Below are 18,921 nucleotides of genomic sequence, written 5' to 3' on the forward strand. Positions count from 1 at the left end.
CCACTTCACCACCTAGCAGTTAATGTGTGGTGAGTGGATTGGACTATAAAGGGTGCTGTCGCATTCTCCAGGTGAATGCTGCACTTTGGTGGTTGTAGAAGTAGCTCCCCCATATACATGTAAAGAATTATTAATATTTCTACAAAATATTAAAATGCCTGATATTGTCAGCACAAAACAGACCCCAATGAAGACCCTGAACGACTGGATGATTATTGCCCATTATGTGTGTGATTCTTTATTGCTTGGAGTAAACAGCTTTGTACTTATTTTTGATAACTGGCCATCTTCAATAACTGTTTAAGTTGTTCTGCTGTGGTCTGTCTAACAGTTGTCACTCTCTAAGGTAATTAATTTCAGGGCTGAATTTAATTACTTTTGAATAATATGCACTAGACATTTAGTGGACTGAATAATTTAAATACTTAAAATTCCACACGGTACCTTAAAAAACTCCACTCCCTGAACCCCACCAAGAAAGAAGGCAAATATATACACTAAGTGTATAATACCAAGCAAATGTAAGTAACTACTGGTGATTGAGCAAAATTCCAACTTAAGTCTTGTGGGAGGAAAGCGTGTGGGTTATTTATTTATTTTTTAGCGTCCTTGAAGGTATTTCTACCACAGGCCAGCTCACCCCACCTCCCTTTTTCATTATGAAAGCTTGGTGTCTGCAATTATTGAATTACTTAATGGCAGAGAGCGGATATAACACAATGTAAAAGCAAATGTTCTATAATTGGGTCAGGTTTGCACTTTTTTTAGATTCTCATTGGACTGCTTTGTGGTATTTGTCATGTAGGGTTCAGGTCTAGGAGGAAGCAGTAATTTCAGCTTAAGCCCATTCAGCCAAGGTGCAGGTACTCCACATCAAAAGTAAGTGCTTTGTGCTTTTCCACTTCATCTGTATAGGATCTTGAATGTACTTTTTATATAACTGATTTCTGTTTCACAATTACCCGTCTCTTGGGTACACTAATTGTTTTGTTTTTTTGTTTTTTTTAAAAAGTGAACCTCTTAAATTGTTTATTAAGAAATGTGTTTGCAGTTAGCTATTGGATATGCTGAATGATGATAGTTTACCGTACTTGTTTTTCTGTTTGAATATTTTTCACTCATTTGAATGCCTCTTCTAAGTGATACTTTTCACCATATTCTTCTGACCACAGCTACCTGTTCACAGTATGTTTATGATATAATATATGATGCCATTAGAAAGCAGGGCATACAGTATATAATACAAATTGAATGGTGGCATTGTGTAGGTGTTACGCCTTTTGAGTACATTCTTAAATGAGCTGTGCATTTCACATGCACATTTGGGCATATTTTGTACATGAGCTGAGCTAGAGAGCGCGCACAAGATCTGTGTCTGTAGATAGCTTAGATGTGCACTTACATACAGCTTACAGTATATACTGTTCTCTAATATGAATTGGCACTTCACCAAGTGATTGTTCTGATGTCATTGTCCTTGACTGATGACTTCATTTTATCACCGTCTGTGTCTAATATTGTGATGGGTGCATACACATCTGTTTGTTCAGTGTTTACTTGCACTCACACATCATCATCAACTTATGTCTGTCCTTTTCATGTTCCCTTTTGCCTTTTTTTTTTTTTTTTAAACAGCTAATAGATGAAAGATAACTGCATATACAGGAAAAATCATTTAATTTTTTAAGCGTGTTATTGTTTAAAAAAAAAAAAAAATAATGCTTTTTTCTTTGAACATTAACCGTAATTCATGTCCCAAAACATGACTAGAAACCAACACATTTTAACCGCTTGTTTTTTTCTAACCACAGATACAAAATGCTACTGCAACATATGATGAAAACATTTTCTGTTTTATTTTCACACAGTCGCTGCTCCTTTTTTGCTGGAAAAGAATTAAATTATTACATTTATTGCCAAGATTCCACCCCCAAACACAGAGACATGAAATTTAAAGTGGGCATCAATTAAAAATGAGCAGTTCAACTGTGTTAGAAGATTTTAGAAAAAAGGTTTGATCCCCCAAATATATGCCTATCTGTAAATGCAGTGCTTTTCAAAAGCAGTTGTCTAATTTTGTTGAATAAAAAACTGCTACTCTGAAGTTTTTTAATGTGATGTTTTACGTAAAAAATGCTAAGAAGGAATAAAGGAAATCTGCTGTTTGTGTAAATATTCAGTCCCTACACTTTAAAATATTTTAGAAGCTCCATTTAGAGCAATAACTTCTGCAATTTATTGTGTTAAGTATGGCCCACGTTTGCACATTGTTTGGAGGGGTTGTGGCCCTTTCAGGAAGAATTGCTCCAGCTTGTTCAGTTTAGTTGGCCAACACTTGTTCACTTCACTTTTCAAGTAGTGCCACATATAGGGTTTGACTGGGCCATTGTAGGACTTTTTTTTTTTCCTTGTGCCTCTCCAGTGTCACTTCAGGATCATTATGTTACTGAAAGTTGTCTTCCCCCCCCCCCCCCCCCCCCCCCAGGGTCCAGTTTTTAGCATTCAAAACTGGTTCTGTTGCAGTAGTTGCTTACAATGTACTCCGTCGATTTTGCCTCCTGTTTTAACTAGGTGCCCAGTCCCTGATGATCAAAAGCAGCCCACAACATATCACCGCCACTTTCTCCATACTTGCCTTTTTAGAGACATGGGCAGTGTTACATTTTTGGGGACATCTCTCTTTGAACTTTGACCAGAAAGCTCTTTCTTTGTCATGTGACCAGAAGGCATTTTCCAACATTGTGACAGAGCCACTGTCAAGCCCTTTGGCCAAAGTTCTCGTTATTTTTGAATAAAAACGCCCCATGCAGGGCAACTTTTTTGTGCAGTTTTCTAGTATGGTTGATTGGTGCAGCTTTAACCCAGTTTCACCTGCTGAACACTGTAGCTCCTTCAGAGTTACTGTTTGACTTTCTCTGCACCTTCTCTCGCAAATCTGTGAGGGCTGATCTTTTCTAGACGGTGTCTGGGTGGTTTGACGTAGCTTTTTAGTTCCTGATAATTGAACCAACAGTGCCCATTAGATAGTTCTTTTAGTAAATTATGCATTTGTATTATGAATGCTGTTTAGTGTTCATTCTTATACATGTCTTTCATATTCACATACCTGAATAATAGTTCCTTTTACTGTGGAGTTTTCATGCAGAAACGGTGACCATAATTTGAAAGATTCACAAGTGGAGGCCAACAGTAAGGTAATTGTGCCCTTTGTTAGGCAGATGTCATTGATGTCAACGTAGAATGTCCACCGTACGTGTATTTGAATATTTACACAGTCAGTCTTTTTCTTTTCTTATTTTAATTCTTTTTCTAATTTAAGACAATCTCACTTCAGTTCTTTTGAAATAAAAATATCAAAGAGAACACAATTTCAGTGTAGAATTTGCTCAGTAAAATTTGATAATTTGTCAAAGGACTGCATAGGCTGCACTTCAATATTCTGGTGAGAAGATCAACAGACTGGTGGGGAAAGTAATTTGTGTGAGACGTGCAAGTAAGAATCCATATGTAAAGATAGTAGGTAAAACTTTAAGGAAATGGTCATGCACACATCATTTGTCAAAAAAACAAATCAAGCATTTTAATTTTATATTTTCCTGCAAATCACAATACATATATTTCCAATATAAACTTCTGCTTGCAGTGTTCTACCATAAAAATTGTGAAGTTATTTGTCTGCTCTACTGCTGCCATCCAGTAAATGGCTTTCTAAATATAAGTGTAATTTTACATTAAATTTTCTACATTTCAAAAAAAAATTTTTTAAAGTTTTGTCCACACTGCCTGTATTACTCCGGTTAATTGAGAGTTGACTCTACTTTGCTTTTATCAAAAAATGTCCATTTGTGCCTCCATCATTTTCCGTCTTACGGTTTGAATTTTTATCTTCTTCCTTTGTTCAATAACGTGCAGTTCTGGGACCGCTCTATTGCCTTGCTTCTTGGCTATTTTAGAGCACCTCACACACCACCCAGCCATATCTACAAATAGCAATAAAGATTTGAAATACATAACATATAATGAAAAGGAACTAAAAAGGTCAAGAAAAAATATTTTAAAGTACACCGAAAGCAGACTTGTTATGTTTTGTAATCTCACCTCTTTCTCTAGTGGGCCGCAGACGTTCATGCCCAGTGTATGGGGTACTGCATACCAGACATGGCAGCAGCAAAGCCAACAGGACCCTAGTAAGTGGTGGTTTTTCTTTTTTTTTTTTCTCTCCTTGTTCATTCCCAGATGTTTTTCAGCAAAGCAACCAGGTAGTCATACATTTAAATTCACAATACAATCAGTTAGTAAAGCAACACTGAGAGACCTTGGACAGTCTTCAGGCATTTAGCAGTTGCCAACTTGTTTATAAAATGTCTCTGCTGTTCCTTCCCTGCCCTTTAAGAGTAGTTTTCCTTTTCTGTTGCTTTTAGCATCCCTCCATCATTTACACTTTATTAAACGGTAAATGCAAAGAACAGACGGAAGCATTCTGTTCCATGGTGTTTTCATAATAAAGACTACTCTGATGCCTATTTTGTAAGGTGGATTAAAATACACAGTGTACACAGGCCATCTACCATTTTACCTTAGCCATAAGTCTAACATTACAAGCACTGCTAATGTCTTCCCATATCCCCATTGAAAGTGTAATGTTAATGGTTTTGTCACAATGAGGAGCTGCTGTTGTAGTAACTTTGTTATCCAAAATAATGCCTAGAAGCCAAAATGACAGACAGAATAGCAAATAAAAAACATCAAACCCTGTAGCCCATCCAACCTGCCAGTATAGGCCCTGGTTCCTGTCTACCAGTTAGAGTGCTTTGGCCACATGCCTAACTTCTTATGTACCAAAGGAAGCTTGGATTTACTCTTGCTGCTTGAACCCTTGCCTTACTCCCCTACTGACTCCAGATCCATCAAGTGGATAAGCTCAAGGCTGCTTTAAGCTCCATCCTGGTGTCATTTAATTCTAAGCTCTGGAAATGCTTCTGAAGTTCAGAGGTTACTTTTTGCTCTCTATAGACACCTCTGTTCTTGTACTTCCAAGCCTTCAGGCCACATCTCCTGGATATTTCTCTCCCAGCCTGCAGTCTTGGGGCAATAGCCTGATCCTACTGTCCAAGGCAGAGAATGTCTTTTAGCTTTCCCCAAACCCTGGAAAGACTGACTGTTCCATTATAATGACCTAATGGGATGTCTGCCCTTTGTAGCCCTGAGAAAATAATTTTTCCCCAGGTTTCTCTTTTCTTTCTCTTTGTGCACTCTTTCAGGATGCTCCATCTCTAGCACGTTTGGGGTACAAGTTGGTGTTCCAACCTCTCCTAGAAGTGGTCCTTCTGCCCTAGCATGATGACGCAACATAGGATATTGCAGAGCGCTGCCCCCTTCTGTGCCACCCTTTTCTGTCTGCAGTTCCCTAGCAATTCAGGTTTTCAATCGTACTTCATAGAAAACTAAAGCTTAGTTGTCTTAAGTGTAAGTGGTCTCAAGCAGGTCATTGCCATAATTTTCTTAAATTTTGTTTCCCTGGCTCCTCCACTTTTTTCAATAATGTGGGGGACTACAAGGATTAATTTGACTTTGTGTAGCAGCAGATGAGTAAGTGATGCTGTGTCACTGCTTTTTTTTTTTAATTAAAGCCAGTGGCATGAGAACCAAAGACGGTTGCAGCTTTGCATTTTCAAGAAATATTATCTGCATTTGGTTATAGGTCACAACAGATCCCAGAGTGGCCAAGTGGACTATTCCAGAGCGTGGGAAGAGTATTATAAAAAGCTAGGCAAGGCATTGACATTGCTCCACTATGATGTTCCCCCTTGGTCTCCTCCTTTCCCAGACTAGGGAAGCTTCTCCATTTTTGTGTAGTGAAGCTTTCATGCTCTAGTTCTTCTGTGTACTTTCCTTTGGCAAATAGAATCGAGGCCAGCCTTCCCGAGTCGTGTGACTTCAGTAAACAGAATAAAAATAGCTTTGCTTGTATGGACATTCAGTGTAGTTTTGATGGTGAAGTTCACCTCCCCAACCCACTCCTATGCACAGGCATACATTTCATGGAGTAAGGTAGCTGACCCACACGTCCTTAACCCTACCAATTCTGTAATTCCTAGTTAAAACCTGTACTGTATGTCTCAGGTGGACTGAAGCTGGCTGCTGATGGATGGCTGTCTTTTTGAGAGCTGTCAAACACGTCAGGCTCTGTGCAGTCGTAAATTAACACTTCACTCTAATAATCAGGCTTATCTAACACATTTCAATAAAGTTGCTTTATTTTACACCATTTGCTTTGGCAGGGAATGATCTTTTATACCCTAATGTTAATGTACTGTATATTTTATAGATTTTAAAGTTTGCTTCCTATTTTGCTGTTATTAACTATGTAATATAGAAATGCTTGCAATGAACTGTTGGACCTTAATTGAAACTTGGCTGTAGGCCATCCTCTGTCCTGAGTACTGAAATGTAACCTGCCATTCACAAGTGAATTAAAGAAGTCAATGAAAACCGATGATTATCCCTTGATACCAAACAGGCCTTATGAGAATTCTGACATTTTGCTTAAGAGTCCTGTATGCTGTTCACATGTATTCTTAGCTGACTTGCTTGAGAAAGCTTTGTTGCTGCTGCTGTTTTAAAAAGGTTGTTGTCTCGTTGGCTTTCACGATAAATGATCTCACTCAATGTCTTATTTCTTCATCTTCTGAGGATGATATTGGGAGGATTCTAAATTATATATATATATAAATAAATTATACACAATACTATGAGAATCTTAATAGGGTGTCCAAATTCATAGTGAGAACCAGAGGATGAGTTCAGTAACTTTTGGTACCCTTTATAGTGAAGATACAAATAGCTCCGCTTTCTGTTCTGTACACTGTGTCCTTACTGCTTTTTAATATGAATACACTAAGAGAAAATAACATCTGTATTGTATGCGCTTCCTCTCCTAGGTCAGCAAAGCCAGGCGCAAAGTACAGGCCCAGACTACAGCAAAGCATGGGAAGAGTACTACAAAAAACAGAGTAGGTGTGCCCATATGTCTTTGGCTTTTCATTATGAGAGAGAGTGAAATGTAGCTGCGTAGTTTCTCATTATACCCACCACAAGGGTGCTGGCTCTGTTCCCACCTCTGTCTCGCTTTGTAATTCTGGGAACTTTACCTGTGCTCCAAGTGTAATATTTTAGTTATTTATAAAGAGTTCCATCATCTGATCTTGCAATTCATGTTGGATAGAGGAATTACCTATTAATAATGATGATAAACTATAAACAAATTATACTGGGACAGAACTATACTGACAGACAAAAAAATCCGCCGTAACAGACCGGACAATACTATTAGACAAACAAAATAAAACTGCATGTATTAAGAATGTCCTACCGAACACACAAATTAAATGCAAAAGTACACTGAACTGAAAGAAGAAATGCACCACTTATGGAGAATGGACAAGGTGAATCACTGTCTCTATTGTTACCTCCACCATTCATGTCATCTCACATAACACTGCACAGAAACCTACAGACATTACATATAAATCAATACACAGACATGTAACTACAAATAGCAGCCATTTTGAATACGTGCCACATAATGAGGAAACTCCTTAATGCAAACACAATCCTCTAAATCACCCCATGAATAAACTGCCCTTTGTCAAGGCCCAACATAGGCAACAACTACAGGACTATCCCCGAAAATGCTTTGAAGAATGATAATCTTGATGATAATTTGTGGGTGTTCATAAGAAATGTAAGGAATTACTTCATGAGGTAGAAGTACATAATAAACAAGCACAGTTGTGTTATATATTTCAAATAGTAATGTGTGACTCAATTTAAATGTTTAAACTCTAAATATTCTTGATTGTAATATAAAATTAGTCATTTTCAATCCCTAGTAATGGATCTGAAATCAAGAATAAAATTGTATCTGTGATCACTGACCTCGAAACAGTCTAAAACAACACCCCACATTCTTATGTTTGAAATTTTCCATTTTTTACTCTTTCCGGTGTGGCTCTCAAAGGGCTAGGACTACAGGTAAAGTATCCGATATCAAAAATGCGATCATATTCAAGATCAGCATCCTCAATATAGCATATTGTAGCAATCCACATGCCTGTATTACTGATAGCCTTTTTTTGCATTTGGAGTTTTGTGAAAACACTTTGACCCATCAATTCCCATGGGGGCTGAACTCCAGGGGTCCACTGATACGGCTTGAACAACTTAAAGTCCTTTGGTCATGTTTGCTGAAAACACCCTTTGGTTTATTCTTAATCATACGCGTTTAATTTCCTGCACAAAATAAAGTCCAAAAATGACTGAAAAGTGATGTTTTTTAGCTCTAAAGGGCCAAAAAGGTGTACTTCTTGTGTAACTAAAAAAACAAGACAAATCGATCGGTGTTATCATATGGGGGCTTTCTTGTATATCAGTGAGTCAGGTGGCACAGGACCAAAAGAAAAGTGATTTGAAAGAGCTCAGAACTAATTCTCATGAAAACCATAATAAAATAAAGAGAAAACAGATGTTTGGTTTTTCATGTATTCTTTTGGCTTCCTTGATGCTGTTGAGACCATTAGGATTTAACGTGGACCAATTATGCTTTTGAATTTTGATGATATCTGATGTGGAATTGTTTGCTTATTCTCCTCCCGTCAATTGTTATATTTTTTTCCTTTTCCACATCCCCAAAGACCTGCTGTTTTAAGTGGTGTGTTGATACAAAATTGGCCCGATGTGATTGTGTATGAGTGGACCTTGTGATTGTGTACAGTCCAAGGCTATTCCCGTCTTGCACCCAGTGCTTTTCAGATAAGGTCTGTCCCCAACAACTCTAATTTGGATCAATCGGGGTTGAGAGTACTACATTTCTGTGTTTGGAAAATGTTTAGTGTCTTTAATCAAAACTTTGCATATAACGTAATATAGTACATACATAAGTGATATTAAATTTGCCTAATTGCTGGTGGAACACTCTGCCTTCGTCTTCCAATGTGTTCTTTTGATGTTAGATACTGACTTTATAGTGAAGAGGAAGAGTGGATCTTTTCATATCACTGGCAGGAGCAAAAGGATGTGCGTCTTTAGCTGTGTTGCCATGGTAGATCTCTGCTAAGCCTTAGTCTTGATGTCCATTTTAAAAACTTAAGTGTCATATTTATAGCCCACTTTTGTATGGGTTGCTTCATGGTAATGAGAAGATGGAAGAAATGTATTTTTCTCTCTTTAGGACTGCGTAGGCACTTTTTATCTTTCTGCTTGCATTTAACCGGATTCCCTCCCACCCTGTCTTTACTTCCACTAAAATCAGGTCAGACAGCATCTCAGCAGAGTTCACCAGACTACAGTGCTGCCTGGGCTGAGTATTACAGACAACAGGGTGCTTTTTATGGGCAAGGCACTCAGCAGACACAGGCCCCTGGACTTCAGGTAAGACAGCAGTTTTCAGATGTGCATGCAGATTGCTTAATGGAAAGAATGATCTTATTTTAGTCAGGGAAGACCTTTTGCTTGCAAAGAGGAGTGTGTATTACATTCTTGTAAAATCAAGTTTAATTGGTTTCCATTACATTGGGCCAAGGCAATGACCAGTGGGTTGGGTGTTAAGAGGAGTTAAAAAGAATGCTACCTATACAAATACCAAATATAATATAGATAATGTAATTACAATACAATACAGTTTATTTTTGTATAGCCCAAAATCACACAGGAAGTGCCGCAATGGGCTTTAACAGGCCCTGCCTCTTGACAGCCCCCCAGCCTTTAGTTTAGTTTAACCCTTTAGTTCAAGTTAATGGGATTGGAGTTCGTCAGCAGCATCTGACAAAATGCAGAAACCAACCGTTGCCACAGTTTGTCATTTGCTGTGCCCACTCCTGGTTATACTAACTTGCATCTCTGAAGATTGGAGGGGTCTGTTATGGGAATGCCACAGAGGGGGAAGAACAATCAAATGCCACATGAACAAGCATCATGCTTGGATGCAAACCCAGAATTTGAAGCAGCAATATTAACCACAGTGCCACTATGCTGCCCTTATTAATCACATCACATAACATAAGAATAAGCATGCACCCTCAGAGGAATCGATGTGCTCAGTTGTGTTGGATTCTTAGTTAATCTTTTTATGCACAGTTATTTGTGTGTTATCTAAAATATACATAAGGTTTTTCACAGTAGCTGATAAAAAGCAAGGAAACAATGCTCTGATAAATATAGAAATCCCATTATTTCACAATTAAAAGGCAACATGATCAACCTTAGAGTGGTCTAATGCTAAATAAAATCAATAGAATGCTAAATAAAATCCATCAGTCAGAAGGTAGCAAGGATGCAGAATGAAATGAAGATATGATTTTTGTACATTTTGGAACCGCACCCTCTTAGACGTGAGATTCAGAGCCTTGGCTTTAAAGGTTTCTCTCTGACCCGATGAGTGCAAAGCTTAGGGCATCCAGGGCTGCTGTTTGTGCGTTTGAAAGACCAGGAATTAAAGTAATCAAGGATAGCGATTCAAATTGAAATAAGCATCATGTTCAGTACACTAATGGCGTATTTTATTTAATTAAATATAATGTGATTAGTGACTGCTTTAGATTTTCTTGATTTAATTTGAAAGCATAATGCTTTACTGTAATATTTTGGATTGTGAAATTTAATTCTTTTCCATTAGAAACAGAAGTGTGTTGAATGCTGACTTGGGAGTGTGGGAAGAAATGTGTCGCGGTTTTGTTTCAAATCCCGTCTGCTTGCAGGGGGCCACGTGTTCTCCTGTATACTTGCCTTTCGGTAGCAGTGATCTGGAGAGAATGCACAAGTGTGCCCTGGTGGGTCAGAAGTGTGTCAAAGTGCGGAGCGCTCAGTGCGGACTGGCAATGGAGTATAGATACACGCATGCACAGACTGCCTAAAATTTGAAAGTGGTGTGTGCAGCGTCATGCCGTACCCCAAATTAGAGAACGTGTGCCACCGCACTAGTCGGAAGTCTAGATGAGGGAGCATGTCCTCACAGGTGGCGCAGTGGTAGTGCTGCTGCTTTGCAGTAAGGAGACTGTGGAAGATTATGGGTTCGCTTCCCGGTTCCTCCCTGTGTGGATAGCGCTTTGAGTACTGAGAAAAGCGCTATATAAATGTAATGAATTATTATTATTATGTCTGCTGTAAGGGGGTTAGTAGCTGCTAAACTCACTCTTTAAGTTGAAAGGTTGAGCGAGATGGGATTGCTCTGTAGATACCTCAGGATGCTTATTTTTGTTTTAAGCCTCTTAAAGATTTTTAATTGTGATTTCTTTATTTTTTTTTATTTGCATTTCGGTTTATTTAATTTTTCCTCCCAGTTTACTGATCATGTGTGTTGAAGTCATTGCTCCTGGACTGTTTTTATGCGTGCAATTTGACGTTTTTATTTTTGCGCAACGCATTGTTTTATTTTGGCACCTGCGTTTCTCTGGTCTGCCTCTCTCCACTATTCCACTGCTCCTTGTTCCCATTACTTGATGTTTGTTTCCTTCTTTTCTGGGACGCCTGTTTTCACAGAATGTGAACTTGTAATATTAACTATAATTTCTGGAACATAACATACAAGTCTTGTATTTATTTATTTAACTCATTCTTTTTAAGTAAAAATACACCAAGTATTTGTAATGAAAGCCCCCAACCCCCTTGTGAATTGTGCTCCTGCCCCTTTCTGTATTAATGTAAGCCAAAGACGCAGCTCTTACCCAAGTGCCACTCAGTTTGGTCAGAGCGCGATGTGTTCTGCTGTTGCTCTTCACGGTGAACGGTAGCACATGGAGCCTCCGTCACCTGTGAGAGATACAAAGGGAGACGTTGGTTGAAGACCCCAACAGCCTGCTGTGGCTTTGCCAATGCAGATAATCCAAAGTGAAAGGCAGCCTTGCAGTGTGCTTACGGCTGACAGCAACGTCTCCAACGCCCATTTTTTGAAAGTTGGATGTTTTCACAGAGCCTGATTCTTCCTCCTTGTACAGCTGACATTAACCTCCGTGTATTAAAAGGCAGCTTTGACTATTCTGTTACATGCTGTTGTCGTCCTCCATTTGAAGTAATCTTCTCCGTCTGCCATTGTGTTTCAGGAACATTAGAAGACGTTTTTGTTGAAGATTTTGGAATCGCTGCAGAGAGAAGAAGCAAACCGTTTCTAACAGGTTTCTAGCTTTGCAAGGCCTCGATTGAAGACTTACACTTTTTTTTTTCTTAGTGAGAAACACTAGCTGTAGATTGACTTATACAAATAAAAATAGAAAATTTCTAAATCAAACATTTAATTCTTACTAAAAAAAAATACAAATAAAAAAAAAAAAAAAAAAACTTTTGGGCACCATTGTGTATAAAATGGACACTCTCTCTCTCTTTGGGATTCTTTTTGGGGTGTCACCACCACCCCCTTACCCCCCCCGACCCCCCCTCTCCAACAAAACAAAACTATCCAAAACACACCCCAGACTTGTAACATTTCAACAAATGCGCAATATATTTTTTGTAGTTCTTTTGCAATAAAATTAAAAAAAATCTTGTCGTAATTTGGGCTTAGCAGTCTTGAGTAAAACATCTGCTGATATATATATTTTTTTTATTCGATAAAACAATGTTTTAAAGAATGTGTACATTTTTGTGTAGGTTTCTTTTTAAATGTAAAACATTTTAATTTTGTTTTGAGATGAAGCTGTGATTTGTGATGCGTTTGTTACGGGATAACTAAGATTTGTGTTGGCATCCAGCCACTGATTCCTAATTTAAGTTCATTTGTGTTTTTAATTGTACACTATCATTTATTTCAATGTAATTTTTGTACTATTGTTGGAAAAAAAAAAAAAGGTGCAATATCCTATTTCGTTTGTTAAACAGAAGGCTCATGTTCTATTTGATAAATTTATTTCAATTACTCTTGTACAAGTTTTGTGAATCATGAAGAAAAAAGATACACTTTTATAAAGCAGATTCAAATGAGATTTAGTTTGTCAGAAATTTTTTACCTTTTCATACTAAATGTCCAGGTGAACACAAATGCTTGAAATTACTGTGACAGCGTCCATGACAATCTGAATTGTCATTGTAAAGGCTTTGTATTAATTTAAATGTTTTTTTTTTTTTTTTTTTTTTTTTTTGGATGATTTGTTTTTAAACATAATATGAAATTTGATGTTGCATCTTTTCTGGGAGAAAGAAAAAAAAAAAAAAATAACCAAAACCTGATTGTCAATTTTTGTGTGTGTATGCGTGCGCGCGCGTGTTCTGTACATTCTGAAATATTCAGGACTGCTAAGCCTCCATTGGAGAGCCTACCTGTGTAATAATTATAGTTTTTATAATAAGTATTAAAGAAACCTATCTTGTTATTTGGTACATCCAGCCCCAGTATACACTGTGGACTTATTTCTAGTCCAAATGCTAACTTTTTAATTCAGTGTTGTTACTATGTTTTGTTTTTTTTTTTCCTTTCTACTGTGTGGTCTAATATGTCTGATTAGATTAAAACTGAATCTCTAGTATTAACTGCATTATGTGAAATTTAAGTTACTTAATGAAAAGGGATATCATAATTTCAAAATGTTTAATTTTAGTGTTATTTCTCATGTACAGATAACAATGTATTAAAAAGAAAAACCAAAAGAGATGTTTTGCATTTGTTAAAAAAAATATATATATATATTTTAAATGCTAGGTTTTTTTGCGCACATTCCTAATATGAATTTTTTTTCCTTCAGATGAGTCTTGTAACATGCACAAGGCGCGAATCATTTGCTTTTACTTTCTTTTCAGTAGCCATTTTACACACTAATAAATTGACTACAACATTCGCTTTGTCGTATAACAGTTTCTTTGCGGCTCTCTCCCTGGATTACAGATGGATGACTGCGGGTCTACGAGTTTATCCGTTGCCTTTCTGAGGTGCCCGATGTGCCCACCTACATGAAGTCCTTTATCCCATCAGTTTCCATCTGAGATGCTTCATCCCTCTACATTGGATTTTTAACCTTTTTGGCAGCAACATTCAGTATTTTCACATCCTGACACACAACTTACTAAAACGTTGCCACATACAGTAAAGAGCAGGTTCCAGTTTGCTGTATAATGGCGATGTGATTGGCGCCAGTAGCCCAAGCTCAGCCCGGTGACTTCTCTGAATGCTGACGTTTGAACAGTATTGGCACTTTCACTTTTTAGTGACTTTTTTTTCCTGCCAGTTTTATTAATCAGAACTGTGATGTGATGTCCTACAGCACACGTTGTACCTGACGGATGGAGCAGCAGTTGCTGTCCAGAATGAGCTCCGATGTTCTACTGTAGATAAAGGGGGCTAAAGAGAGATGGGTGTCCTTGATCCAAAGTGACTTGCAAAGCAAGTTATAATTCACAAATTGACCAGTTAGAAAGTACAAAAATAGTAATACATGACGAGGAAGCAACGCAAGGTAAGCCGCCCCTGTTCTACACCACAGAATAGTGGAACATTACAAGCTTTTATTCTGAAGCACTTTTAAAAGTATTTTTATTTAAAAGTGTCAAATTTGCCGGATTCCCCAAGTCTAGTAGTTGGTGCAGCCTCCTCTGACATGGATGATGGCACAAAGCCGTTTTCCAACAACAACAACATTTATTTATATAGCACATTTTCATACAAAAAGTAGCTCAAAGTGCTTTACATAATGAAGAAAAGAAAAATAAAATACAAAATTAAAATAAGACAACATTAACGTAGAAAAGGAGTAAGGTCCGATGGCCAGGGTGGACAGAAAAAACAAAAAAAAAAAACTCCAGAAAGCTGGAGAAAAAAAAATCAAATCTGTAGGGGTTCAGAGGTCACGAGACCACCCAGTCCCCTCTGGGCATTCTACCTAACATAAATGAAATAGTCCTCTTTGTAGTTAGGGTTCTCACGGAGTCACTTGATGCTGATGGTTATACAGACTTCTGGCTTTTAATCCATCCATCATTGTTGGAACATCACGGTGCTTTGGGTAGATGGTGGTGGCACAAGCCAGATCTAAAAAGGTTGGCCAACACGTGGAGAGGGGTCTTGGACCATTCGTCTCTGTCCTGATCGGTGATGTCTCCCATATACTTCTGGACTCTGCTCTTGGGTGGAAAGTGCAGGTGAATTTTGCAAACATAATTTAGACTTGGATTATTACATTTATCAAAACACAGCCTGCCGTTATTGTGGATCTTGGGCTTGCTTTGGGCGAGTTGTCATCTGTGGCCGAGCTGCATTGCTGCTTTCATCTTGATTCCGATAGCATCACCCACAACGTCTGCAGGCCCCTCGTATCTTTATGATACTCCCAAGAAATGGGGCTTCAAAATGTTGGGCTCAGTTGCATCTAAATAAGAACATTTCCTTTTGAGTTAGAAGTAAGGAGTTTGGTGTTTTGACCTCTGAAAAGACCAGTAGTCATCTGAATGTCATGTGAAGTTTTGGAGCACACAATGTACAGGATACCTCAGCTGAGTTTATTTAATGTAATCTAAGCCCAATGACTGTCACTTTGGATTACACGCGATGTGAGATTGCCAAGAGCTGAAGTGTAATAGGAGATAAAAGACAATGGCGTAATTTGGGTAGCAGGAGGAGGACACCTCGTGTGTGTGTGTGATCAATTTAGATACGCTTGTTCACTCTTGTTGGCGTGCCCTTGCACTTGTTACACTCGTTTCCTTTTGTAAGCCTGGTTGTATTTATCTTGGCGGTGTTTGACTTGTCGAGGAGCGTTGTGGTGGGCTGCACTTCTCGTGGGTTTCGTCTGATGAGGTGAGCGTCAGTTTTTTTTTTTTTAAATCTCTCGTTTGACAACAGCAGATGGCCGATCCTGAGGTGGGTACAATGGGGCTCTGTAACCTTAAAAGAAGGATCAGCTGGCAGCCGTGTTAGCAGGTTTTCAGATTAACCTGAAAACCTCTCACAGGCAAGTTGGAGTGATGTGTCATCTACATTGGTAATGGACTCGAGACCCTTAGTTTGATACCGAACCCCATTGTTTCCTTGTGTTCCTATATCTAAAATGAGGAAAGCACATTTTGCTGAATCTTATTTATGGATTTTATTTTTTTTTACCCTTTTAGCTACACCATTGCCACCCCAAAACAGCGTCATTTGTGGAAGCGAAGTGAAGTGTTCCACTTGGTGATTGTGGGCCCATTAAGGCAGTTTTCTCTCTAGAGGCCCCCTGGTACAAGAGGAGGAGGGCGGCAGAAACAGTGAGCTTTGAAAGTGTTCCGGCAATTAAAGTTTAGTTGACATATGCGAAAAATTAATGTTGAAGGATGAGGGGTCCTAAATGGCAGCTTAAAAAGTTATCTCAATAGAGATAGGAAGGGGCACAGGGTAGCGGGGGGGGTGGAGTGCAGCGGGTGTGGGAATTGCAGAGTGGCAATATCCGAGATCCATCCCTCTAATACATCTGCAGAGAGCTGTGCCAAAACAGCATTTGGCATCAATAGCACAGGGTAATTATTCCATAATGAACTCAAAGGTGTCCCCTAATTGAATACTGAGTGTAGGCAAACACTGCCAAAAGTCATAAAAGCCGCAATATCAGCAGAGGAAACATCATCTTAAGTGGAATTGTAAATACAGATGAGCAGGCTTTTATTTTCTTTGGCCTTGAAATGTCTAACCGCAAATAAATGATTCAGATATTGGGGCTCTTTGCTTTCAATTTGAGTCTGTGTCTCTCCTGTCCTAACCCCCCGGTGTACTAGCAAGGTCTTTATAAACAAAAATAATAAATGATTTTCTTGTGTGTGTGCCCCCCCCCCCCCCCCCAAAATTAGCCTTTTAAATCAGAACACAACAAAGAATTTCACTTCCCTTATCAAATAAGTGTTTTTATTCAAATTACGGGGGGACAGGGGCGGGCATGGAATCTAATTATAAGCTTGGGCTCATTTGAAATACAAAATTTTGCTGTGTTCTAATGTCACACTCTTTTTATTATTTTTTAAAGAATGTTTTTCATCTAATTCTCCTTTAACTTGTGTGTGATGGGGCCTAGCGGACCACCGCTGACGCCCAGTGGGACTCGGGGCGACTCGCTTCACCTCCAGGCTTGAGGATTTGGGACCAGTTGTAGCTTATTACTGGCAGAGCGCCTTTGGGTGATCTCGACACTAGAAAGATGCTTGCTGCCCTTGCCATCTCGTTCCTTGGGCTTTGCAAATGCTCCTAAATGGGCATCTTGGATTTATTTTGTCGTCTTCTCTGATTTATAGTGTGCCAACAAGAGTCGGTTATTTAAAATACTGTTTTAAGAAAATTCGCTTATAGATAGATAGATAGATAGATCTTTATTGTCATTGTCACTTTTACAAACGAACAACGAAATTGAAGGTGCAATCAACTCAGTGTGAGGAATAAGAGTTAAAAGACAGAATATAATAATAAACCGAATAGTAATAAATATACAAATTGCACTTGTATACGAAGACTCTGAGGTGATTCTGAAACGTGTGCCAACAGGGGTGCCCATCTCTTATCCCAGAGGATGGCAGGGGCTGCAGGTTTTCCTTCCTGCCACTTTCCTCATCTGTGACCAATTTCTGCTGCTGACCGACTTCTTTTCCTTTTGTTTTAATTGCTTTGTTTTTTTAGATTCGGTCGCCTCAATTGCTTCATTTTTTTCCCTTAAATGGCAGCCAACCAAAAATGAGATTTGATGAACCAACACGTCGAGGCCTCAAACTCGAGCCAATGTCACTCCAACCAGTTTCTTAATTATAAGCTGATTCTCGTCGCACCCAGTTATCGATTCTCTAGGCTGTCCAGTGGACCTTAGCAGATCAACATCACTGAGACTTTCCTTTATTTTCAGATATTGTATGATGGGCACCGTTTAGCTGGTCAAGCGTTGGCTCGTTTTGTAGCTCGCCATGTGCCTGCTAATTAAGGAAAAAGAAATGATTGAGGGGTTTGAGTCTTAAATAGCAAATCAGTTACAATTCAGGCAACCGAGTTAATTGCCAGCAAAAACTGTTCACTAATTGAGAAGTGGGTTAGAATGAATCCGTGTGGGATTTAGAAATGATCTGCGCAGTCGTTCCCAGTCTGTCTCGCTGTAGCCCACAGCATGGCACAGGACCGGATATTGGTGATGGTCATTGCCACGGCTGACGTGTGCTGTGGTTCACTCACCGCGTCGTCTGAGCTGCTCACATCTTTTTTTTTTTTTCCTCACATTATCCTGGGCATCACCGCCCAAGAAAAAACGAAAGACCATGCAGTCGAAAGCTCCGCTTAAAGAGCTTTAATATTAAACACCAACTGTGCTACCCGGCTACGCTGCGTTGAGATCAAAGTAAACCTCTGTGTTAAGGTTTGCAGTCCACCATCAACTGGTAAGTGTTTTGCAATGCGTGTAGTAATAAAATGCATTGCATTTGTCATTTCAACAGATGGCACATCACAAACACACACTCACAGGCCACCTTATTAGGCACACCCAAATATCTAACCAGCCAATCACATGGCAGCAACTCCCTGCATTTCAGCTTGCAGACAAGATGACCTGCTGAAGGACAAACCGGGCATCAGAATGGGGACGGAGGTGACGGTGACTGTGGCCTGGTTGTTGGTGCCAGGTGGGCTGCTCTGAGTATTTCAGAAACTGCTAATCTACTGGCACTTCTATGCACAACCATCTCTGGGATTTACTAGAATGGTTCAAAAAAGGGAAAATATCAGTGAATGGCAGCTCTCTGTGTGAAAATGCCAGAGGAGAAGGGCCAGACTGGTCTGAGGTGATAGAAAGGCAACAGGAACTCACATGAGCACTCATTACAACTGAGGTCTGCAGAAGAGCATCTCTGACCACACGACACGTCGAACCTTGCAGCTGGTGGCCTACAGCAGTAGGAGACCCCACCGGGTGACACTCCTGTCAGCTAAGAACAGACAACTGAGGC

The 18,921-nt window shown here is 39.1% G+C and overlaps 1 protein-coding gene across 2 annotated transcripts in view; it reads left to right on the plus strand.

Annotated features, from left to right (window-relative positions):
- fubp3 (far upstream element (FUSE) binding protein 3) overlaps positions 1–13,820 on the plus strand; it is a 98,164-nt gene extending 84,344 nt beyond the window's left edge. Inside the window, exons 14-18 of one of the 2 annotated variants that reach the window (XM_028808544.2) lie at positions 806–879; positions 4,111–4,187; positions 6,942–7,013; positions 9,311–9,429; positions 12,096–13,820. In XM_028808544.2, coding sequence (XP_028664377.2) covers positions 806–879; positions 4,111–4,187; positions 6,942–7,013; positions 9,311–9,429; positions 12,096–12,104 — 351 coding nt within the window. In that variant the 3' untranslated portion in view covers positions 12,105–13,820. The remainder of the gene's footprint in view (positions 1–805; positions 880–4,110; positions 4,188–6,941; positions 7,014–9,310; positions 9,430–12,095) is intronic. The other variant, XM_028808545.2, reaches the window with a different exon arrangement.
- The last annotated feature ends 5,101 nt before the right edge of the window (positions 13,821–18,921 follow it).

The sequence above is a fragment of the Erpetoichthys calabaricus genome, chromosome 9, assembly GCF_900747795.2.
Source record: "Erpetoichthys calabaricus chromosome 9, fErpCal1.3, whole genome shotgun sequence".
Taxonomy (NCBI): domain Eukaryota; kingdom Metazoa; phylum Chordata; class Cladistia; order Polypteriformes; family Polypteridae; genus Erpetoichthys; species Erpetoichthys calabaricus.